At 38.9% G+C, this 19,780-nt stretch overlaps 1 protein-coding gene and 1 long non-coding RNA gene across 2 annotated transcripts in view; both read right to left on the bottom strand.

The window, feature by feature from the left end:
• Window positions 1-211: 211 nt before the first annotated feature.
• LOC145550879 (uncharacterized) lies at window positions 212-11,095 on the bottom strand. Its single transcript, XR_014086661.1, has 2 exons — window positions 10,275-11,095; window positions 212-595 (listed from the first exon to the last, which is right to left on the bottom strand). It is a non-coding gene; the product is annotated as an uncharacterized LOC145550879 (long non-coding RNA).
• Window positions 11,096-13,679: 2,584 nt separating this feature from the next.
• Window positions 13,680-19,780, bottom strand: part of efnb2a (ephrin-B2a) — a 36,040-nt gene continuing 29,939 nt past the window's right edge. The window contains exon 5 of the mRNA XM_081604684.1: window positions 13,680-19,043. Within this exon, the coding sequence (XP_081460810.1) occupies window positions 18,634-19,043 (410 nt within the window). The 3' untranslated portion in view covers window positions 13,680-18,633. The remainder of the gene's footprint in view (window positions 19,044-19,780) is intronic.

The raw sequence follows: 19,780 nt of genomic DNA, 5'->3' as shown, positions 1-19,780 counted from the left end.
GTTGAGGTCCACTTCCTGCTTTTGGAGCAGTCTCCAGTCTTCTTAGCGTTCACATATGCATTCGAACCGCATCAGAGTTCACTTCAACCAAGACCGAGGTTTTTTCAGTTGGCATCAGAGTTTGATTACGCATTCCCACTTCCACAAACGAACCGGACTTTTTTTTAAAGAGTGAACTGAATAAAAAAAGTTAGTTTACCCACAAACAGCATCAAGTCAAACAAACATCTTTATTTCTGTTGGTGCTTTCAGGTTTAATTTCCAACTTCTAGCTCATAAACTAGTCAGAAAAGATTATTTATCAGCAGTGGAGCCAAAAAGTTTCCAAATGAACTGATAACTAACGAGGTCGTCAGTGTGGACGCCCCGTGTGTCGTGTCTCTGTTTTGTCTTTCTTTGTGAGTTTCTTCGCTGTGTGTGCATCGCGGCTCTTTGCTGGCTGAGCTTCTGAGAGTCGTCGGAGACAGACGGGCTCTTTGACTTCGGCAGCGATGCTATCGCCGCTCGCTGCACAGACTTGGCTTTGTCTTCTTCGCCGCCTCTCCTCCGCTTTGGCTGCGCTCTCTCTCCAGGTTTCCCGTTGCTCGTGGAATCTCTGAACGATGAGAGGCGTAAATCAAGACAGAGAAAATCAACAGTTTTCAGAAACTCTCCCGGGAAGTCGGAGAATATAGACGATAAGACACAGGGTCTCTTTTCACCGTGTTTGTGCCGAGTTAGACGTGGGAACTTCTGGAAAAGTCAAATAAACTTTCCAGCAGGTCACAGCGGGAAACCTAATAGGAACTTTTGTTCTTCGGTTATTCTGTCACTTTGAACAAACTTGTGGTTTCAGCTATTAGAAGCCACTCTGCTTTGATGAAACTGCAAGAAGCAACTCCAAATATGTCTAACGCGCATGCGGACCTGGTGGAAAAAATCATCCTTAACAATTGGAGAGAAACATGAAGAGCAACGAAGGAGAAGAAGAAAGAGAGGAAACATCCTCCCACAGCAGGAAACGGGGAATTTATTCAAGTCTCCTCTCTAAATAAATATTTCCTGTACTTTCAATCCACACAACATCTTCATAAAAAAACAAATCAAACGTGATGCATGCATATATGCCCAGCATATATAAAACTCATATAAAACTTTGAGCTTTAAAATTTAAACGTTACTCTATGATTTTTGTTTTTTTCTGCCAAGTTTGTTGTTTAAAATTAATTACAAATGTGCTCAAAACTTGGTTGATTTTCAATTAAACAAGAAGCATAATTAAAATCACATGTGAACAAGTAATTAAAAAACATCCGGTGTAAATTGAAGCTAATGGCTATCTTTACTGTATTAAAACCTGTATTATAACAAATAGCTAAAATACGTGAATACCTCTGAAAACATTTATCAACACCACATATACCTCAATATTCTTTAATATACAATCGAAACCATCTTGACGCTAACACAGAAGCTAACATTTACGGTTTTCTTTATCTCCACCTTTTTTTGGTTTCAGCCAATCAGCACCAAGGAAAATGAATCGAGCTCCTGGATTGGCTGCTTCTCATATGCCAGCCAATAGCGAGTCAAGTGGCATTACGTCTAGAGCAGTGGTTCTTAACCTTTTTTGAGGTACCGAACCCACCAGTTTCATATGCGAACTCACTGAACCCTTCTGTAGTGATAATTTGTTCCCCCCAAATTCAAGACATATGGGTGACCCAACTAGACCCCATGATCACCAAGTCTTCCTAAAAGGTGGAGTCTCTGAGAACAGTTCTTCAAAATATAGTCAGTGTTTTCAGCAAAGTTGAGCCGACTGTCCAGGAACGACCCAAGGTATTTAAAATTTACCACAGTTTCAACAGGTTGGCCTGTTAAGAGAATGAAAAATTAACAATAAATAATAAAGACTTTGCGGTATTCTGATTTAGTAAATTATATTAGCTGTGTTACCACCTCCACGCCACTAGAGGCAGTAACAACCCCGAAAAGATGCGACTAAGGAGCAGATTTAGAAGTTCACCGAAAGCTACAGAATTTGGTAAAAACTGTGATTTGCTGAAGTAAATAAAGTCACAAGTTCAAATCCATGCTGAGAGTGGAGCTCCTTCAATCAGGGCTCCTCCACAGCTCTGATTGGCTAAGCAATGTAACGTGATCCTCTGATTGGCTCAGTAATGTAACCTGATCCTCTGATTGGCTAAGCAATGTAACGTGATCTTCTGATTGGCTCAGCAATGTAACATGATCCTCTGATTGGCAAAGTGAGGCGTCATCACGACTTACACAGGTGTGTCTTTACCTCCGTAGCAGAGGCTCCGCCGAACCCCTGAGACCGACTCACCGAACCCCTGGGGTTCGATTGAACCCAGGTTAAGAACCACTGATCTAGATCCATCCATCCATCCATTTTCTTGCACCCTTGTCCCTTAATGGGGTCGGGAGGGTTGCTGGTGCCCATCTCCAGCCAACGTTCCGGGCGAGAGGTGGGGTCACCCTGGACAGGTCGCCAGTCTGTCGCAGGGCAACACAGAAACACACAGGACACACAACCATGCACACACACACTCACACCTAGGGGCAATTTAGACAGACCAGTTAACCTGACAGTCATGTTTTTGGACTGTGGGAGGAAACCGGAGAACCTGGAGAAAACCCACCATGCACAGGGAGAACATGCAAACTCCATGCAGAAAGACCGGGGCCGGGAATCGAACCCAGAGCCTTCTTGCTGCAAGGCAACAGCTCTACCAACTGCGCCACTGTGCAGCCAGATTAAGAACCACTGGTCTAAATATTTAAATTAAAAAATGGTAGATATGCTATGAAGAAATTCACTAATAGTAAAATTGACCATGACTAATTTCTCATGAGGGGGAACCACAGGGCTCTATTCTCAAATCTCTGCTTTTCATATTTAAGTTGCTGCGAACATTTTTAGACATTAATACGTCCAATCAAGGTTTAAGATTTTCATAGATGTTGTCAATAAATCTACTAGAGTTTTGGTATTTCTGCCTGAAACAGACTAATTTTAGTAAAAAATTGGGATTTGTTCACCCACAGACATCTTCAAATAGCAGCATCACTCTACATGCTGATGACTGTTGGGCTAATTTCCATTCACTGCAGCATCTTGGTGAGCGTCCAGCTTCTGTTTGGCCTTACTTTGACTACACCAGGAGACGAATGGATCTATAATTGCAGAATTTCCATCATAAAACCTGACAGAACCTCCTGTATTGATCTCCCCTCCCTGCCTTGTATGATGAGGAAACCATTATCACAGATTTAGACGTGAAAATGGATCCTGCTGCAAAACCTGACAGTCATGTAAGCAAAGTGGTCGATTCCTGCTTTTGGTCCAGTTGAGGCAGTTGTTAAAATAAAGCCTGTTTAATCTGAAATCACCCTTGAGAAAGTGGAAACGTGCTTTTAACCTCTCGTCTTGATTACTTTACTTTATGAAATTAGCCCGGCTTATTTGTCATGCCTGTTTCCTCGCATATCTTCTGGATTGTGAAATGTTTGACGGCGTTTTGATGCCGAGTTCAGAGACTTTCGCCCATCCATCATCTGTTTTCTCTGACTCACTGGACCTGTGCCGTCCTTTTAATAGGCCAATTTTAAAAGCTGTCACAGATCTCCTGGCTTCAGGGTGTGGTGCTTGACAAAGTCAAAACAAACTGCATCATCTTTGGTATAAGATCGGGTCTGTTTGACTCCAAGTGATGCTCAGGGGAGCCGTTCAAACATTTTATCTCTTAGTTTGAACGTGGATGAACTCTGGATGCTGTTTACTGCCAGGATTAATGTTTTAAAGCCGGTTTCAGGCTGAATTACTGGGGCTTTAATGCTGAGCAGACAAGGGAGTTCTTTGTGTTCTGAATTATTAGACTGACTCCTCTGAGCAGTACACAGAAAAATGTGGATTACATTAAATCAGTTTCTATGTTTTATTTATTCCTTCAAACTTTATCCAGTCTGTTTCCTACAACTGGGTAGATAGAAAAACAGAAAGGATAAATTTGACCAAAAAATTCAGAAATTTTGAGATTAATCTCTGAAATTTTCTGTATCGGAGTTCAAAATGTCCAAATTTGGGGGAAAACTAAAAAAATACTATCGCTAATCTCAGAAATGTTTAAAAAAAAAAATCTCTCATTTCCAATCCAAGATAAATTGTGAGGAAATTTTTTAATTCATCTCAGAAATTTCTGAGAAAAAAAGTGGATGTTCCTGAGTTCAAAAAGTCAAAAATTTCCAGGAAAAAAAACTCTGACATTTTTAGATCAATGTAAGAAATTTTAAAGAAAATTTTGGAAACATTTGAGTTGAAACAGTAAAAAAAATAAAAAATTCAAGATAAAAATCTGAAATCTTGAGAAATTTTGCAGAAAAAACTTGGGAATCGCCAATTTACAGAAATTTGCAAGAAGAAAATTCAGAAATTTTCAAGTTTTGAAACTCATAAATTTCTAGAAATATTTTTATTTTCTAGAAGATGTCTGAGATTAAAGTGAAAACTTGTAGGATTTTTGATTTTTCCTCCTTTCTTCCCCATCTTCCTCCTTCATGTTTACCAGACATTTTCCCTCTGATCCTCCGAGCGTCTGTCGCCTTCCTCGCCGCCTCATCATCGCCTAATCACACGGATCAGTGGAGATTAATCCAGAGACGAAGGTGGGAGAAAACAACAGGCTTTTGTTTCTGGACTTCCTGTTTGTTTCTCCGCCACAATGGGCCGAACCTGCCGCCGATGATTTCCCCTTTCAGCCAGCAGCTAATTCAGCCATTTATATTTATGTATGCTAAACCGCCGCTCAGACAATGGAAATCACACCGAGTTGCTTTCTTAAGATTTATGTTAATTTTCCAACAGAAAACATTAAGATGGAGAAAGTTGGATGGGAAATCCAACTTTCTCCAGTTGGATTTCCCATCCAACTGGATGGATGGGAAATCCATCCATTTCCAAAGCCATTTGGAACCAAATGGCTCCAAATGGCTTTGGAGCCATTTGGTGGAGAAAATGGCTCCAAAGTGTTGGTTTCCCCTCTGATGGTGAAAATGCCGCCATGCTGGGGGAAATAACTGCAGCTCTGATTCAGGTTTATTTATCAATCAGATTGATCTGAGTGTTGATTGAGAGCTTTTCTTGTTTGTTCCTGACCATTTATGGCATCAATCAACGGCAGATTGGGGCAGATTAGAAAGGAAACATTCTGAAGTTGAGCTCAGATATTTTCTAGAAAAAAAGGGATAAAAAATTAAGAGAAAGAAATTTCCACATTTTCAACTTTATGGAAACTCAATTTCCTCAAGTTTACAAAAGATTAATCTCAAAATATTTATTTTATTTATTTTTTATTAAACAATTCAGAGATTACATTTTTTAAATTTTGGCGTTCAGAAATGTTTTTGTTTTGTTTCCTAGAAATTTTGTAAGATTAGTCTAAAAAGTTCTGCAATTTTTTTCTTGCAAATGTTTGACTTTTGGAGCTCACATATATTTTTCCTAGACAATTTCTGAGATTAATTTTAAATTTTCTGAGTTTTTTTCTTTCTTCTAATTTTCAACCTTTGGAAGTGAGAAACTTTCTTGATTTTCGTAGAAAAACTTAAGAGATTGATTTCAAAATTTCTGAGATTCTCTTGCAATTATTTTAGTTTTTGAGCATTTTTGCTTTTTCTGAGTTGAATCAAAGTTTTTTTTTGTTTGTTTTTTAATGCGAAATTTCAACTTTAGGAAAAGAGAAACAACAGCAATGATGACAAAACCGCTCCTCTCTGCGCATAGGGTTTACCTTTCTGCTAACACATAGTTAGCATGTTTAGCATCTCAATGCTAACATGTAGCAGCAGCACTTCTACATCTTTTTTAAGTGAAAACGTGGCTCATTTTGTCGATGTAAAGTTTCCGTTTGAACTTAAATGTATTTACCTGTTATCCCATGAAATATCGATACATTATAATTAGTTGTCACCCTAACAGAAACCTGTGTGGGTGTGTGGAATAACCAGAGTCGCTTGACAAACTTTTAGACACGGCAACGAGTGACGCACAGAAAAACAAACGGCTTTTGTCGATGAATAATCAAACTTTAGCGGAAACGCAGTAAAGCCGGTCGGATTAAATACTTTTACAGCTGATACTTTTGTTCCTCCTTCTCTTCCATCAAAGGAAGGCGTGGAGCGGGACGCGAATGAAACGCATTTCCAGGGAGTTTTTGTTCCGATTGGAGCTGAAGGTGTTGGCTGCGTTCACATTCCTCTGCAGGACGTCGACACCCAGAGGTTCACGTGTCGGAACGTTCTCACCACCAACCAAGAGCCGAACTGAAACCGTTTCATAACTTCAGATTACTGTGATCCTCCTGCTTGGCATTCAGGGCTTAATTGGTTCATATTTCTTATCTGAAAATCATTATACGTATCAGATGTTAAACGAGTTAAACATCAAATGTACTTGGAAACCTCAGAGACTCTTCTGGGGCCAATCAGGGGGAAAAGGAACGGTAAATATCCACAATAATGAGAAATTTTTAGATGATATTTACAATTTTATAGGAAAAACATGTGAACAGTGAAAAATCTTCTAGAAAATAATCTGAAATTTTGAGATTAATAATTGAAATTGTCTAGAAAAAACAAGAACATTTCTAAGTTTGAACAGTCAAAAATCTTCTAGAAAAAAGTCACAAATTTTGAGATTAATCACTGAATATTTTTTTCTAGAAAATCAAGGGCATTTCTTGGTTTTAATAGTTTTCAGAAAATTTGAGGTTGATCACTGAAATTTTCTAGAAAATAAATTTACTGGCAAAAAACACCCTGAGATTTCAAAATAATCTCAGAAACTTTCTAGAAAGACGAGGACATTTCTGAATTTGAAAAGACAAAAATGTTCTGGAAAAAAAATCAAGTTAAGTTAAATGTTATAGAATTTTATAGAAAGCTTGGAAAGTAAAAAAAAAATAATCTAGAAATAATGTTAAATTTTGAAATGTTCTAGAAAAACAGAAAGAAAATTCTAGAATTTTTTTTTTGAAATTTTACCAAAAAGTCACCAGAATTATTAGCTAAATTTCAAATTTGTTTGTTCTTCGTTTAGTAGGTAGATAATCCAGAAATTTTACTGCACTTCATAACAAAGTTACTCAAGTAAATGTGATTGAGTAAATAAAATAAATGTAAGCAGCTACTACCCAACTCTGGCTTTAAATGCTTCACAATATTTACCTCTGCATCAGCAGGGCGCGTTTATCAAGAGATTAACTGGGATTATTTCTACAGAAATAGATGAAAATATTAAAGGGTAAATAAAATATTAAACCCTGGCTGAGTGAGTTCAAAAGGTGTTTTCCTGGATATCCAGGAAATGTAATTTTTTGTCTGATATTTGAGATGATGACGAACGACTGGTCTGAGTCAGGCTGCAGGAATCCGTGTGGGATTATCTCCCCAGAGTAAAAATCAACCTGATGGCTCATCTTGTTTACGGTCCCTCATGTTTCGATGACGTGAGAGGAAATCAAAACTCTCGTGTTGAAAGCAGGACTGAGACGTTTCTGTGCAGTTTGGTCCAACCTTTGCTCATAAACACCAGGAACGAAAAGCCAAAACATCAGACAGTGTCGGATCACGCAGCGGTTTTTCTCTGATTAAAAGCTGTTCTAGTGCAGGATGTATTGTTTTCACGCCATAAAAACATGTGAGCAGATTTATACATCCAAAACAGACAGGGACGTGTCTACATATTTGTGTTAAGGGGGCAAAAACTGTAGAAAGGTAGCATGTAGCCATCATGCTAATGTTAGCATGGTATACATTTTAGCTCATTTTTGGTCTATAATATGTGTTTAGCATGGAGTGAGTCAATGTTAGCCCACATGCTTCCTACATGCTACTGACTAAAATAGCTAATGTAGCTACTTTAGCGTTTACACCAATGTTTGTATACTGAATGGAGTCAATGTTAGTCAATGCTATTTAGCTAGATTGATTTCAAAATTTCTGAGATTCTCTTGCAATTATTTTAGTTTTTGAGCATTTTTGCTTTTTCTGAGTTGAATCAAAGTTTTTTTTTGTTTGTTTTTTAATGCGAAATTTCAACTTTAGGTAGAGAGAAACAACAGCAATGATGACAAAACCGCTCCTCTCTACGCATAAATTTCTGCTTCAAAACACGTAGTTAGCATGTTTAGCATCTCAATGCTAACATGTAGCACAGGGGTCACCAACGTGGTGCCCGCGGGCCCCATGTCGCCCGCGGGCCCCTTGTCAGTCGCCCGCGGGGCAAGTTCTAAAAATAGCCATTCTCATTAGGGAGCATTGCCAAATAAATTATTTAATATTTTTACATTGAAGTAGTAAAATTTGTTTATATTCAGAATTTTAAATAAAGCTAATTATAAAAAAAAATTTAAATATAAATTTTTATGCATAAAACTCTTCTATGGTTAAAGTTCAGAATATGCGCCTGCAGGTTGTTATCGGAGGGCAGCAGCGCCTGCTGCTCCCTCTCTGCCTAGCTTAGAGTGGGAGGAGCTCTTAGGTCTTTTTTTAAAAACTTAAAGTTAAAAAAAATAAAATAAAATTTCCGAAATTTTAATTATCGAACCCTCTTTACAATTAAAATTGTGGAGAAAAAAATATATTATGCGTCAAAACATCTTGTACGTAGCGCACATCTGAGTCTGTGGGGGTCAAAGGGCACTCAAAGCTTAAATCTTATTGGTCAGTTTGCTTTTGTTTATTTGGCGGCTTGGCGCTTTTTCTGTAAGCTAAAACTGAATGAACGGGGTTTGAACCTCCCGCAGTTCTAGGAGCGGTTCGGATTCCGGTTGAGCTTTTTACCGTGTTCGGTTCTGACGGGTCGCCGGTTATGAGCTTTTTGATGTTTCCCGAACCGGACAGTTAGCGGGTCACCCGTTAGCTTAGCGTCGCTCTAACACTGTGTGTTAAACAATTTAATCTAGTTGAAACGTTTTCCAAAAGAGTAAAAACTAAGCAAACAATGTTGCTTCACCTTCTCCTCTGCACGTCTGACACCTGAACCGGGATCAACATCCTCCTCTTTCCGTGGATCACAGGTCGGCTCCGCTTCCATGTATTTATTAGTATTTAGCATCGTTTGTGTTAAAAAAGGCTTCGCTGCTTTAGTGGTTTAAGTTTGCGCTGGTTTTGTGCGACGCGCACATGATGCGCATTGGAGAGATGCGCACTTGCAGGGATAGTTTTGTGCTACCTTATAATTTGTCGGACATTTTTTTCTCTGCACAATTTGTTAATAATAAAGAGGGATAATAAAAATATACAATAACTTTTCTTTTATTTAAAGGAAAATCTCACAGTGCGTCCAGCAGCTGCAATAATCCACACTGTCACTTGAGAGAAATTTAGAATCACACAGAAAAGCTAAGAAAGGGAATCAAACTTAAAACTAAACTAAGAGCTTCTGATCACATAATAGCAATTAACCATAGCTGCCATGGTAATAATTACTGATAACTATTGTGAATAGTCCCTAACATTAATATTATTAGACGGCAGGTAATCATATGTATTATTGTTATAAAGGCTGAGCCAAGAAAAGTGGCCCTTCGTGTTGCTCTGGACCTGTGAAGTAGCTCCCAGGCTCAAAAAGGTTGGTGACCCCTGATGTAGCAGCAGCACTTCTACATCTTTTTTTAAGTGAAAACGTGGCTCATTTTTTATCTATGTAAAGCTTCCGTTTGAACTTAAATGTATCTACCTGGAATCCCATAAAATATCGATAAATTATAATTAGTTGTCACCCTAACAGAAACCTGTGTGGGTGACAACCACACACAGGTGAGTCAATGTTATTGAGTCATTGAGTCAATGTTAGTCAATGCTATTTAGCTAGCTTTAGCATTGTTACCAATTTTCAACATCAGCTTCGAGTCCAAACATTATAAAACAGCAAAAGGAGCTTTACACCAAGAACAAACTGACAGTTCTGGTGCGAGGGACCAACCAGATTGAATTTCCTTCTCACTTATAACACTCAGAGGATTCAAACCGGGCCCAAACGGTTCGGAACAATGTTGAACTACAGATATACGGAGAGGTCAGGAGCCTGCAAACCCGAACGAACCCCCCAGGATAAACCCTTCAGCCTCGTCAAAATGAAAAACCCATTAAAAACCCCGCAACGCTCCGTCGCCCCTCGCCAGCGCTGCGTGCTCTGCTGCGCGAAAGCCAAGGAGATAAAACAGAAACATGAAGCAGGGAAAACATCCTCCTCCCGCTCCGCTCCTCACCATCAGAGATCCGGGAGATGACGGACCACCGTGGGGGGAAAGCTGAACGGCTTGTTTTCTGTTTGCACCCCGTTTTTCCTGATAAACAGTCGGCAGGCGAACTCCGGCATCATGAAGACGTTTTTATTTTTCGGCTGCCGTCTCATAACGAGAGGGCTTTGAAGACAATGTGGTTAGAAATGATGGATTATATCGCCTGTGGCTTTAATATCTTAAATATTTGGTGCAGCTGGTGTGTTAGATAATGATGAAAAACAACAAGAAGATGGTGAGTTCCTCTTGGTTTCCATTTTGTTTTTGGCGAATTTCTTTGTTTGGACTGAACAGAGACGGAGACACAAGTCAAATTTAAGTCACAAAAACGTCTGATTTGATTTAAATTCGTTCTCTAAACACGTGATATGAACTCTACGTCATTTCTCTAGAAAGTCCTGTTGAATTCGTAACACTCTGGCCGCCTCCCAAATCAGGAAGTTAGCTATAGCGCAGGGCATCATGGGTAAACACAACCAAAACAAACACGTAAATCTAGCACTAGATTGGAGAAATGACTCGTAATTTTTTACCAGACATAAAAAAAAAACAAATATCCTAAAATCGCTAAAATCTGATGCCATTCTATTTTTGTTTACCTTTTGCTAAATGCTAGTCACCACTTTGCGAACTAGCATAACCGCCGCCAGAAGGATAATGGTGTCAACTGCTTGTGTGGAAAAGAAAAATCAATTTCACATCAGTTGGAAAGGCCAATAAATAGATTCAGAAATACAAAAATGTCTACCAGTATATTAGTCAACTCCGTATGGAAAAATGTGTATGAACTCAAGTTAGCTAAAATGCTATGGTTAGCCTAAATGCTATCACTAGCATGTGGGGTATCACTAAAATTTGTGTACTTGCATTGACTTACTCTATTTAGTAAGTCAATGCTAAAGGGACTAGCACTTAGCATTGACTTATGCTAATATATTAGCTACATATTGCCTGATATGGAGCTCGTACATTAATGTACATATTTACTACATTTGGCTAATATGCTTATTTTAGCCTTAAATTAAAATAGGCTTTAGTAATAAAACTATATTACATATAGTTTTATAAGTAATAAAACTAGCAAACCCACTGTAAACGAAAAAACAATTAAAACTTTATTAGACAAACAAAAGTTACTATATGAAATAAAACTAAACTACAATAAAAAACTATTATCCTGTTGTTGTTTGTCCAGAACATCCCACAGATGTTCGATTGGACTGTGAACAAATGCAGCCTGAGTTGATTCCCTCACAAAGCCAAAAATTTGAGCATGCTAATCTAGCAGGCTAGGCCCAGGAGCTTAGCTGGCTGGCTAGCTGGTCGTTTGGCCGTCACAGCTATAATCTTGCTGACTCTCTAGCTGAGCAGAGAGCTTTGGTGATGAACTGATTTGCAGGTCTGCAGAGGTGGAAGAGAGATGGCAGCCTGCTGGGTTCGTGTCTCTGCCTGGCTGTGTTTTGGCAGGACGTTGTCCTGACTCACTGGCAGCATAGCTGGTTGCGCAGGCTAGCTGCCTGGACGTAGCGGCCAAAAAAACAAGAGTGACTCACTGGCTTAAGGATAATTTGGCCCTAAGCACTGATAGGGACCATGATCCTGTAATCAGTGTGTCCATATTACATCAGGGAGTGAGCTAACGTGGAGACAGCAGATCAAACTTGACTGCAAACACTGCAGCTCTGCATTAGCTGTTAATGTTGCTACAACATACAGAAACCCTGTTATGAATCCTGCTTTACTTTCATACCAAATCCAAACAGACCTAAAGATTGTTGTCCTCTTGTAGGAGCAAAATGCAAATATATAAAACTGTAAGAGCTGTAAGTATATCTATATCTGAAGATGACGTCAACTCTTTAAAATCTTATTAGCTTTTAGTTCAGGGGTGTCCAGACTTTTTGTTTTTGTTACGTGAGCCAACATAATCAACTCAGAGGTGCTGATAATCCAACATTTTATTTTTTTAAACTAAAACATAAAGTTTTATTGAGAATTTGGTTCTTCCTCAACAATAAACATAACATTTTATTTAAAACAAAGTATATAATCTTTCTTCCTGTAGGAAGATACAAAACCTCAAAAAGTTTCACATTTTATTTAAAGTTTAAATTTAAAGTTTTAATAGTTTTGTCCTAATTGAATAAAATAAAGTTTCCATCTGCATCAACACCTGAGCTGGTGAGACAAAGCTGTATCATTCTGGGTCCGTACAAAAACATCTGAGTGACCGCAAATGGCCCTCGAGCCACACTTTGGACACCCCTGGTTCAGTTTCATTGGAAAATTGAAGTGAAAGGATCCCAGATAAGAACTTTGGTACAGAATAAAAGAAAAAGCGTAAATCAGTCACTGAACGCTGTGACCAATAAACACCAAAAGCAAGTTTTCCAGAGTTTTGGGTCAATTCAGAAATAATTACCTACTTAGTTATGTACATATAAATAACTTCATTATATTCTTCTGTACATCCAATTTATACACTGAAACATAAATTTTTTAAACACGTTCTGACATCAGAATAGTAAAAAACAATCCAATATGGCGAATGAAACTGCAGATTGTAAAGTGTTAAGATGCCAACATGAATTATACATTTGAATTGGCGACACTAGCTAAGTTTGCTTCAGACAGAAAACTTTATTAAATCCAATTAGTGTTAAAACAAAACCTGGTTGCCAGGGGTAACCGTCACTCACGGAAAAATTATACCTTGTAGCAGCTAGCATTCGCTACAGGAAGGTTTTAGATTAATTAACTCAGCTGCTCTGGAACGACAGGAGGAAATTAGCTCAAGATAAATCTGGTTCAAAGTGTCTTTTATTAATGTCTTTTTGCACATTGCTCCCGTTTTATACTAGCTAGTGCTATCTCCCAACTAGGATCAGCTAGCTAGTGCTAGCTAAAAGTTAGCAACCATAACAAACCTATAGGTAATTTTTTATTATGTCCAGCTAAACAGAAGCTAAAGCAGCCATTTCTGAAAGTACCGTTATATTTTAAAACATCTGCGTTCTTTAGCATCATTTGGGCTAAAAATTTGTTAGCATCGTTGCTAATGTCTTTGCTGCTGCCGGATTGCTTCCACATTACGTCCCCGTCTCCTTCAGGTGTATTAGGGGCTGGCAACTTCTCACACAAACACCGGTTTTTAAATTTCACAAGAAAATTACAAGTTCTCATTAGTTATAATAACATATCAGTAATTAACAGGCTGTAGTGGAAAAATGCTCTGCTATTGGCATATTACATGTTATTAGAAGCTGGACCATAAAAAGAAAGTAATAAGACAGTAATAAGTGGTAATAAATGGTATAAAGACAGTAATAAGACGTTATTTTTCAAATTCACAAAGCAAACCCAGACAGCGTGTCCATAGGAAAAACATTTTATTGAAAAACATTTTCAGTTTGTAACAGACTGGTGGAATGTGTGTCATTTATCCTCTTCGAAATTAATTTAAAATTCTGAATTTCAAAATGTCTTTTTTTTTCTTTTTTTAATCTTCGTCACAATCTGGGCCGTCTGACACTGCGAGGAACGAGGGAGCTGTAACCGTGACATGACGAAATAAAACGGGGCAGACGATAAACGATGCAAATATAATACTGTTACTTACAAACTGGACTGAAATAAAACCATCAACGGAACATAAGAGAGAGAGAGAGAGAGAGAGAAAAAAAACAACTAATTTAATAAATATTTATGGTACACACTTATGGCACAAATATGCAGCAGTCGGTTTGGCAACTTTTCTCTTTTTTTTTTCTTTTTTTAAACCAAATTACCATGGAAACAGTGCAAAACGGGAGGAAGTGGGGAGGACACGGGCTTTCCATAGAGCGCTAGCTAAAATACATAGCAAAAAATTCAAATTTTATACAAAACATCTTACTTTAAGAGTTTATAAAAAATGTTTTTTATTGGGTTCTGGTCAATATTTACATAAGCTATTTACCAAAAAAGTAGTATGCTCTGTTTTACTGAAGTGTAATCCACTTTTTCTTTTTTTTCATTTACTTTCCTACAAAGGTGAATAAGGCTATTGTAACAACCCAGGATCCATATACAATACAAACATTAATGTATTTACAGGTTCTTACCTACAGAAGTACGGTGCAAATTTACTGAGTCAAGTGACCGAGGGCTGACCATACGAGCAAGGCATTTTACAGTCGCCTGAGGTGCTTCCCCCAGGCCGCCGCCACCGCGGCGCCGCTACAGCGTTTCAGACGCCGCAGAGCTGCAGCCCAGCGGCGGCTGAGAAAAGGACGCCAGATTCAAAGAAACTAAGGAGATTGTCAGATTCTGCCGCAGACAGAAAGCAACTAAAAAGCCATTCTTCTGTTTGTGTTTGTGTCTTTTTTTTTTGTTTTGTTTTTCGCTTTTCCTCCACCTCTAAATACCTGCCCAGGTTCTGTTACTGATGCTTTGTCATGGTTTCGTTTTTCACAGTTTGCACTACGGCACGTAGTCAACGCTGCAAAAACACAAACTGTTACGATTACTTTAGTCTAGATTCTACTGGAAACCTCCGAGTACGTTGAAATGAGACAAAAATAACCTACAAATTACTTTTCTGCAAGAAATAGGAGCTTGTTTTAAGTAGACCTGAAACGATTAATCGAATCAGTTGTGATTAATCGATTGTTAAAAATATTTGATTAATTGTTAACTGGAGCGTACAGATTTTTAAAAAAGGCCATTTGCTGAAAGGATAAAACAGTCATTGCAGTTATTAAGTCTAAACTGTACAAAAATATATACATTTAGCATTTAAGATGAAAAACCTTCTTTATCTCTAAATACGTTCTACACAGAAATCAAATATCATTTTTAGCTTCATCTGGTTTAAATTATGTAAAAAAAATCTCCTATTAAGCAATTTTTGCTATTAAATTATTAATATAGTAAATAATCATCAGCATGTAGTACTTTTTTTTTAGCTGCAGATGAATCTTTAGCTACAAACGACACCAAAGAAATGCTGTTTCTGCATTTTAGGCAACACTATTTTTATTTTCTTAATAGATAAAGTAAATGAATTGTTTGGTTATTTCATTCCTTTAATTAATTTCTAGTATTATGTAAAAACAAAAAAAAAAAAACACAGGCTTAAGTGGTTTAATGAAAATATGCAGAATATACCGATCCGATTAATCGATTAATCATCAGAATAATTGATTAATCATCAGAATAATCGATTAATCATCAGAATAATCGATTAATCGCCAGAATAATTTATTACTAAAATAATTGTAATCTACAGCCCTAATTTCAAGTCAAGATTATTTTATTTATAGTAAGAAATTTTTTCCCAAGTGAAATAATCTACTGGTGGATCTATTAATGTTCTCATCAATATCAATTATTGATTTAAAACAAGCTCCTGTGTCTTGCTAAAATGTTCATTTTAAGTTAGTTTTGTCTTATTTCAATTGCTCTAAGATTTTGCACTAAAAACATGACCAAAATATCCAGCAAGTTTTGTTGTTTTTGCAGTAAAAACAGAAAAAAATGTCCAAAAAAACCCAATAAAAACAATAAACAGACAGACTCATTTTGTTATGTTGGTTTGTTGTTACATCTTTCAGTGGTTAAGAACACTTTTTTCTTTTAGAATTGATTAAAAAAATAAATAAGAATTGCATATTTGCAGATTTTGTAGCCTCTCAGAGGCACAAACCTCAGATAATACAAGGCTTGGCTTTTTCGGTGAAATTTGATGCTCATGAATCGATGGAGATGCGAACAATGGGCTGATAAATGCTCAGGGAGAGGCCTAAGTCACTGCTGAGATGCTGCATGAAGTCACTGACACACACACACACACACACGTGAACACACACACATGCATGGGGAACATGGAGGGTGTGTATGCGGAGAATCGGGCACGCTGGGAACTTTCCTTTGGGACAAACGGCTACTCTGCACCTTATTTTGGGTTGGGAAAACTCTCAGACGGAGCCGGGACCCGAACCGTCCAGATATCAAATAATCAAAACCTAGATTGCATAATGTGCACTTATACCACTTATATATTAAAATTAGTTTCTTCCTCTCCACCCCGCCTGACAACACCTGTGCTCTGTGTCTATCATAAATAAATTTTATCATCTTATTTTTCTTTTTTTTCATCTTTTAATGTCCTTTTTTACTTTTTAAATGTACATCTATTGGATGTAGAAAAAAGAAAATAGAACTGAAAACTCACAGGAAGGAAATGCTAATGGAGGCGGAAAACAGTGAAGGTTTAAGCTGATGTTCCTGTGCTTTACAGAAAAGGATAGGAGAGCACCGGCCAGGCTGAAGTTTGGGCCCTTAGGGTACCCTTAGTCATCACCGGACCCCTAGGGGGGTCCCGTTACAGTACCTAGAACTGCTTCGCTCTGACCTCTGACCTCTTACAGCAGTAAGGCGAACTGGATTTCTTATTGCCCCTGTGGCGAACCCCGACGGGTCACGGCCGCTCTCCCATCTCCGCACGCCTCCGCCTCCGCCGCCGCCGCGTCTCTCTCCGGCGGAGGAGAGTGGAGGGACGAGCGTAAAAAAAAAAAAGGAGGGGCCAAAAGTGCTGCGCTATGCAAGAGAAAAGTCCTCCACCTCCTCCTGTTTTCAACTGAGCTGCTGCCACGCGGCGCTGCGACGACACATCGGGGAAGAAACGCTACCTGCACTCCAACTATTCCAGAGGATTACGGCGGCGCAGCAGGGCCGCTGCAGACGGAAAATAAAGCAAAGGAGGAGGAAACTTCTGCAAAAAAAACTATTATTACATTAATCTCAACGATTTTCTGAGAGGAAAAATGTTGAAAATTTGCAAGAAGAAAAACTCTGAAATTTTCGGGTTAATGTAAGAAGTTTTCAAGAAATAACTTGGAAAAGTTTGAGCTCCAAAAGTTTACAAATTTGCAAGAGAAGACCTCAGAAATGTTTATATTAATTTCAGAAATTTCTGAGATCCACAAGTTGAATATTTGCAAGAGTAAAAACTCAGAAATTTTTAGTTTAATCAACATTTTCTACAGAAAACTTGGACAATTCTTAGATCCAAAAGTTTACAATTTGAGAAAAAAGCTCAGAAAATTTGAGAGTATTTTTTAAGAACTTGAACATTTTGTGAGCTTGTAAAGTTGACAATGTTTGGCTTTTGGAAATATTCACATTTTTAAATTGTTGAAAGTTTAGATTTTTCGAGCGCAGACATTTCCATGTTTCAACAAAAAGTCTGAAATTTTGAGATTAATCTCAGAAATGTTCTAGAAAAATATCAGCAATTTTCTGACCTCATAAAGTCGAACATTTTGAGTTTCAGAAATTTTCTGAGCTTCGAGTTGAAAATTTTCTGAGTTTTTTATCGCAATATTTCAACTTTTGGATTTCAGAAAATTCTGTTTTTTCTATACAATTTATGAGCTTATTCTCTTTCTCACAAATTTACGACCAAAATATTCCAAGTCTTTTCTAGAAAATCTGAGATTAATTTCCTTTGATTGCAATATTTTGAATTTTGGAATTCTGAAATTTTTACGTTTTTTCCTAGAAGACTTCAGACATTAATCTTTGATTTTTTTTTATTTTTGGCAGAAATTTACTCCTTTTTTTCCACCCAAAGTGGCCCTGATACGCCGTCGTAAAGGTATAAAAAACAGATATGAACAAAACCAGTAAATGTGGAACTAAACAAAGAAACTCAATCATATTTTTTTTTTCTCTAAACCTTCAAGTAAATAAAACCGAGCTGAGGATGAGGAGAGATGCTGTGATCGACAACACGTCACATTGACCCGCGAGTCTGTTTCTGTGCACAGGTGAGTGTTTGTGTGATGGTAGTCATGTGGGTGGACAGGTGAGTGGGTGAAGGTCCCACAGAAGGTCCGGCGTGGGAATCTCTCTGCATCCCGCTGGTAAATCCGCTCAGCTGAGTTCAAGCTCCGCCCACTTCCTGCTTTTTCTCCCATCGTTAAAGTCTCTTGTTTCCAAAACAGCAGTCTGTCTTTTCCTCACACTTCCAGAAACTTTCACATCCATAAATCCATCCATCCATCCATCCCACTCACTTAATCCCGGTGGACGAAAACGAAGAAGAGGCTGTCCGTTCCGCTTTCCCGGCGAGCGACGACGGCGGCGGCTTCGCTACTCGTCCCCATCGTCTGCGCCGGCGGTGACCGAACCGGAGCGAAGGGCGAAAACTCGGAGAGGAAACGACTAGTGACGAAACATCAGAGGAGGAGGAGGAGGAGTCGACAGAGAGGAAGAGCGGGACGGTTTGTTTCGCTCCGACCGGGGGCTCGTCCGGGTTCTGCGTTTTCGTTTTCCCGGCCCCTCAGACCTTGTAGTAGATGTTGGCGGGGCTCTGCGGCGGCATCTCCTGAACGATGTAGACGGGGTGTCCGTAGTCCCCGCTCACCTTCTCGTAGTGCGGGCAGAAGACGCTGTCAGCAGTCCTGAGCGGGATGATGATGTCGCTGGGCTCCGAGCCGTTGTTGTTGCCGCCGCCGCCGCGTTTGGGCGTGGCCAGCGTGCTGAGCGACAGCGTGGCCGTGTGCTGCGGCGAGTGCTTGCGGTGCCGCCGCCGGTACTTGAGCAGCAGCAGGACCAGCATGACGATGATGATGATGAAGATGACGCTGCCAGAGGCGATGCCCACAAAGATGGCCACCTCGGAGCCGATGGCGCTGGACGATTTCCCGCCGCTGCCGCCGGAGCCACCGGTGTCTTCTGATTTGGATTTATCTGGGGGAACAGAGAGAGAGAGAGAGAGAGAGCGGGTCAGAACCAACCAGAACTCTGGGGCTGATCCAGAACAACAAGCCGAGCAACAAGGCTGTTCAAAGTGCGGCGCGGGGGCCATTTGTTGCCCTCTGACTGACTGGAGCGGGCCCCACAATCATTTGAAAGTTAAATTTCTACAAAAAAAAAAAAATCTTTTGGAAAGAAACGTGGACATTTCTGAGTTTTAAAAGTCAAAAATTTGTATTAAAAAACTCAGAAATCTTTAGACTAATCAGGGAAAATGTCTTAAAAACACAAGGACATTTCTGAGCTCCAAAAGTTGAAAATTTGCTAGCAAAAAAATATCAGAAATTTTGAGATTAAGCTAAAAAATTTGCTAGGAAAAAAAATTCTGGGTTTCAAAAGTTGAAAATTAGCTTTAGATTTATCTCTGAAATTTTCTAGAAAAAAAAACATTTTCCGATTTAGAAAAATTTTCTTTTTTTTGTTTTGTTTTCAATGGACTCCTTTACGATGGTAAAAACGCGCCGTCGTAGAACCTGAACGCAGGAAGGAGAAGGAAACGGCATTTCCTGTTCAGCTGATCTTTAATATTCCTGAAACTTTCCGTCCAAATCGATCATAAACGTTTCAGCCTTTAGTTTGTTGAACGTGGATTTAGACGTCTTCCCTCGGAACCGCTCAGGGTCTGCGCTGTGGCGACGCTGCAGCAGTGGCGCAAAAAGTGGGTATGCAGG

Source organism: Poecilia reticulata, chromosome 2 (genome assembly GCF_904066995.2).
Source record: "Poecilia reticulata chromosome 2, P_reticulata-male-v2, whole genome shotgun sequence".
In the NCBI taxonomy this organism is placed as follows: Eukaryota; Metazoa; Chordata; class Actinopteri; order Cyprinodontiformes; family Poeciliidae; genus Poecilia; species Poecilia reticulata.
This window is presented reverse-complemented; position numbering and strand designations above follow the sequence as displayed.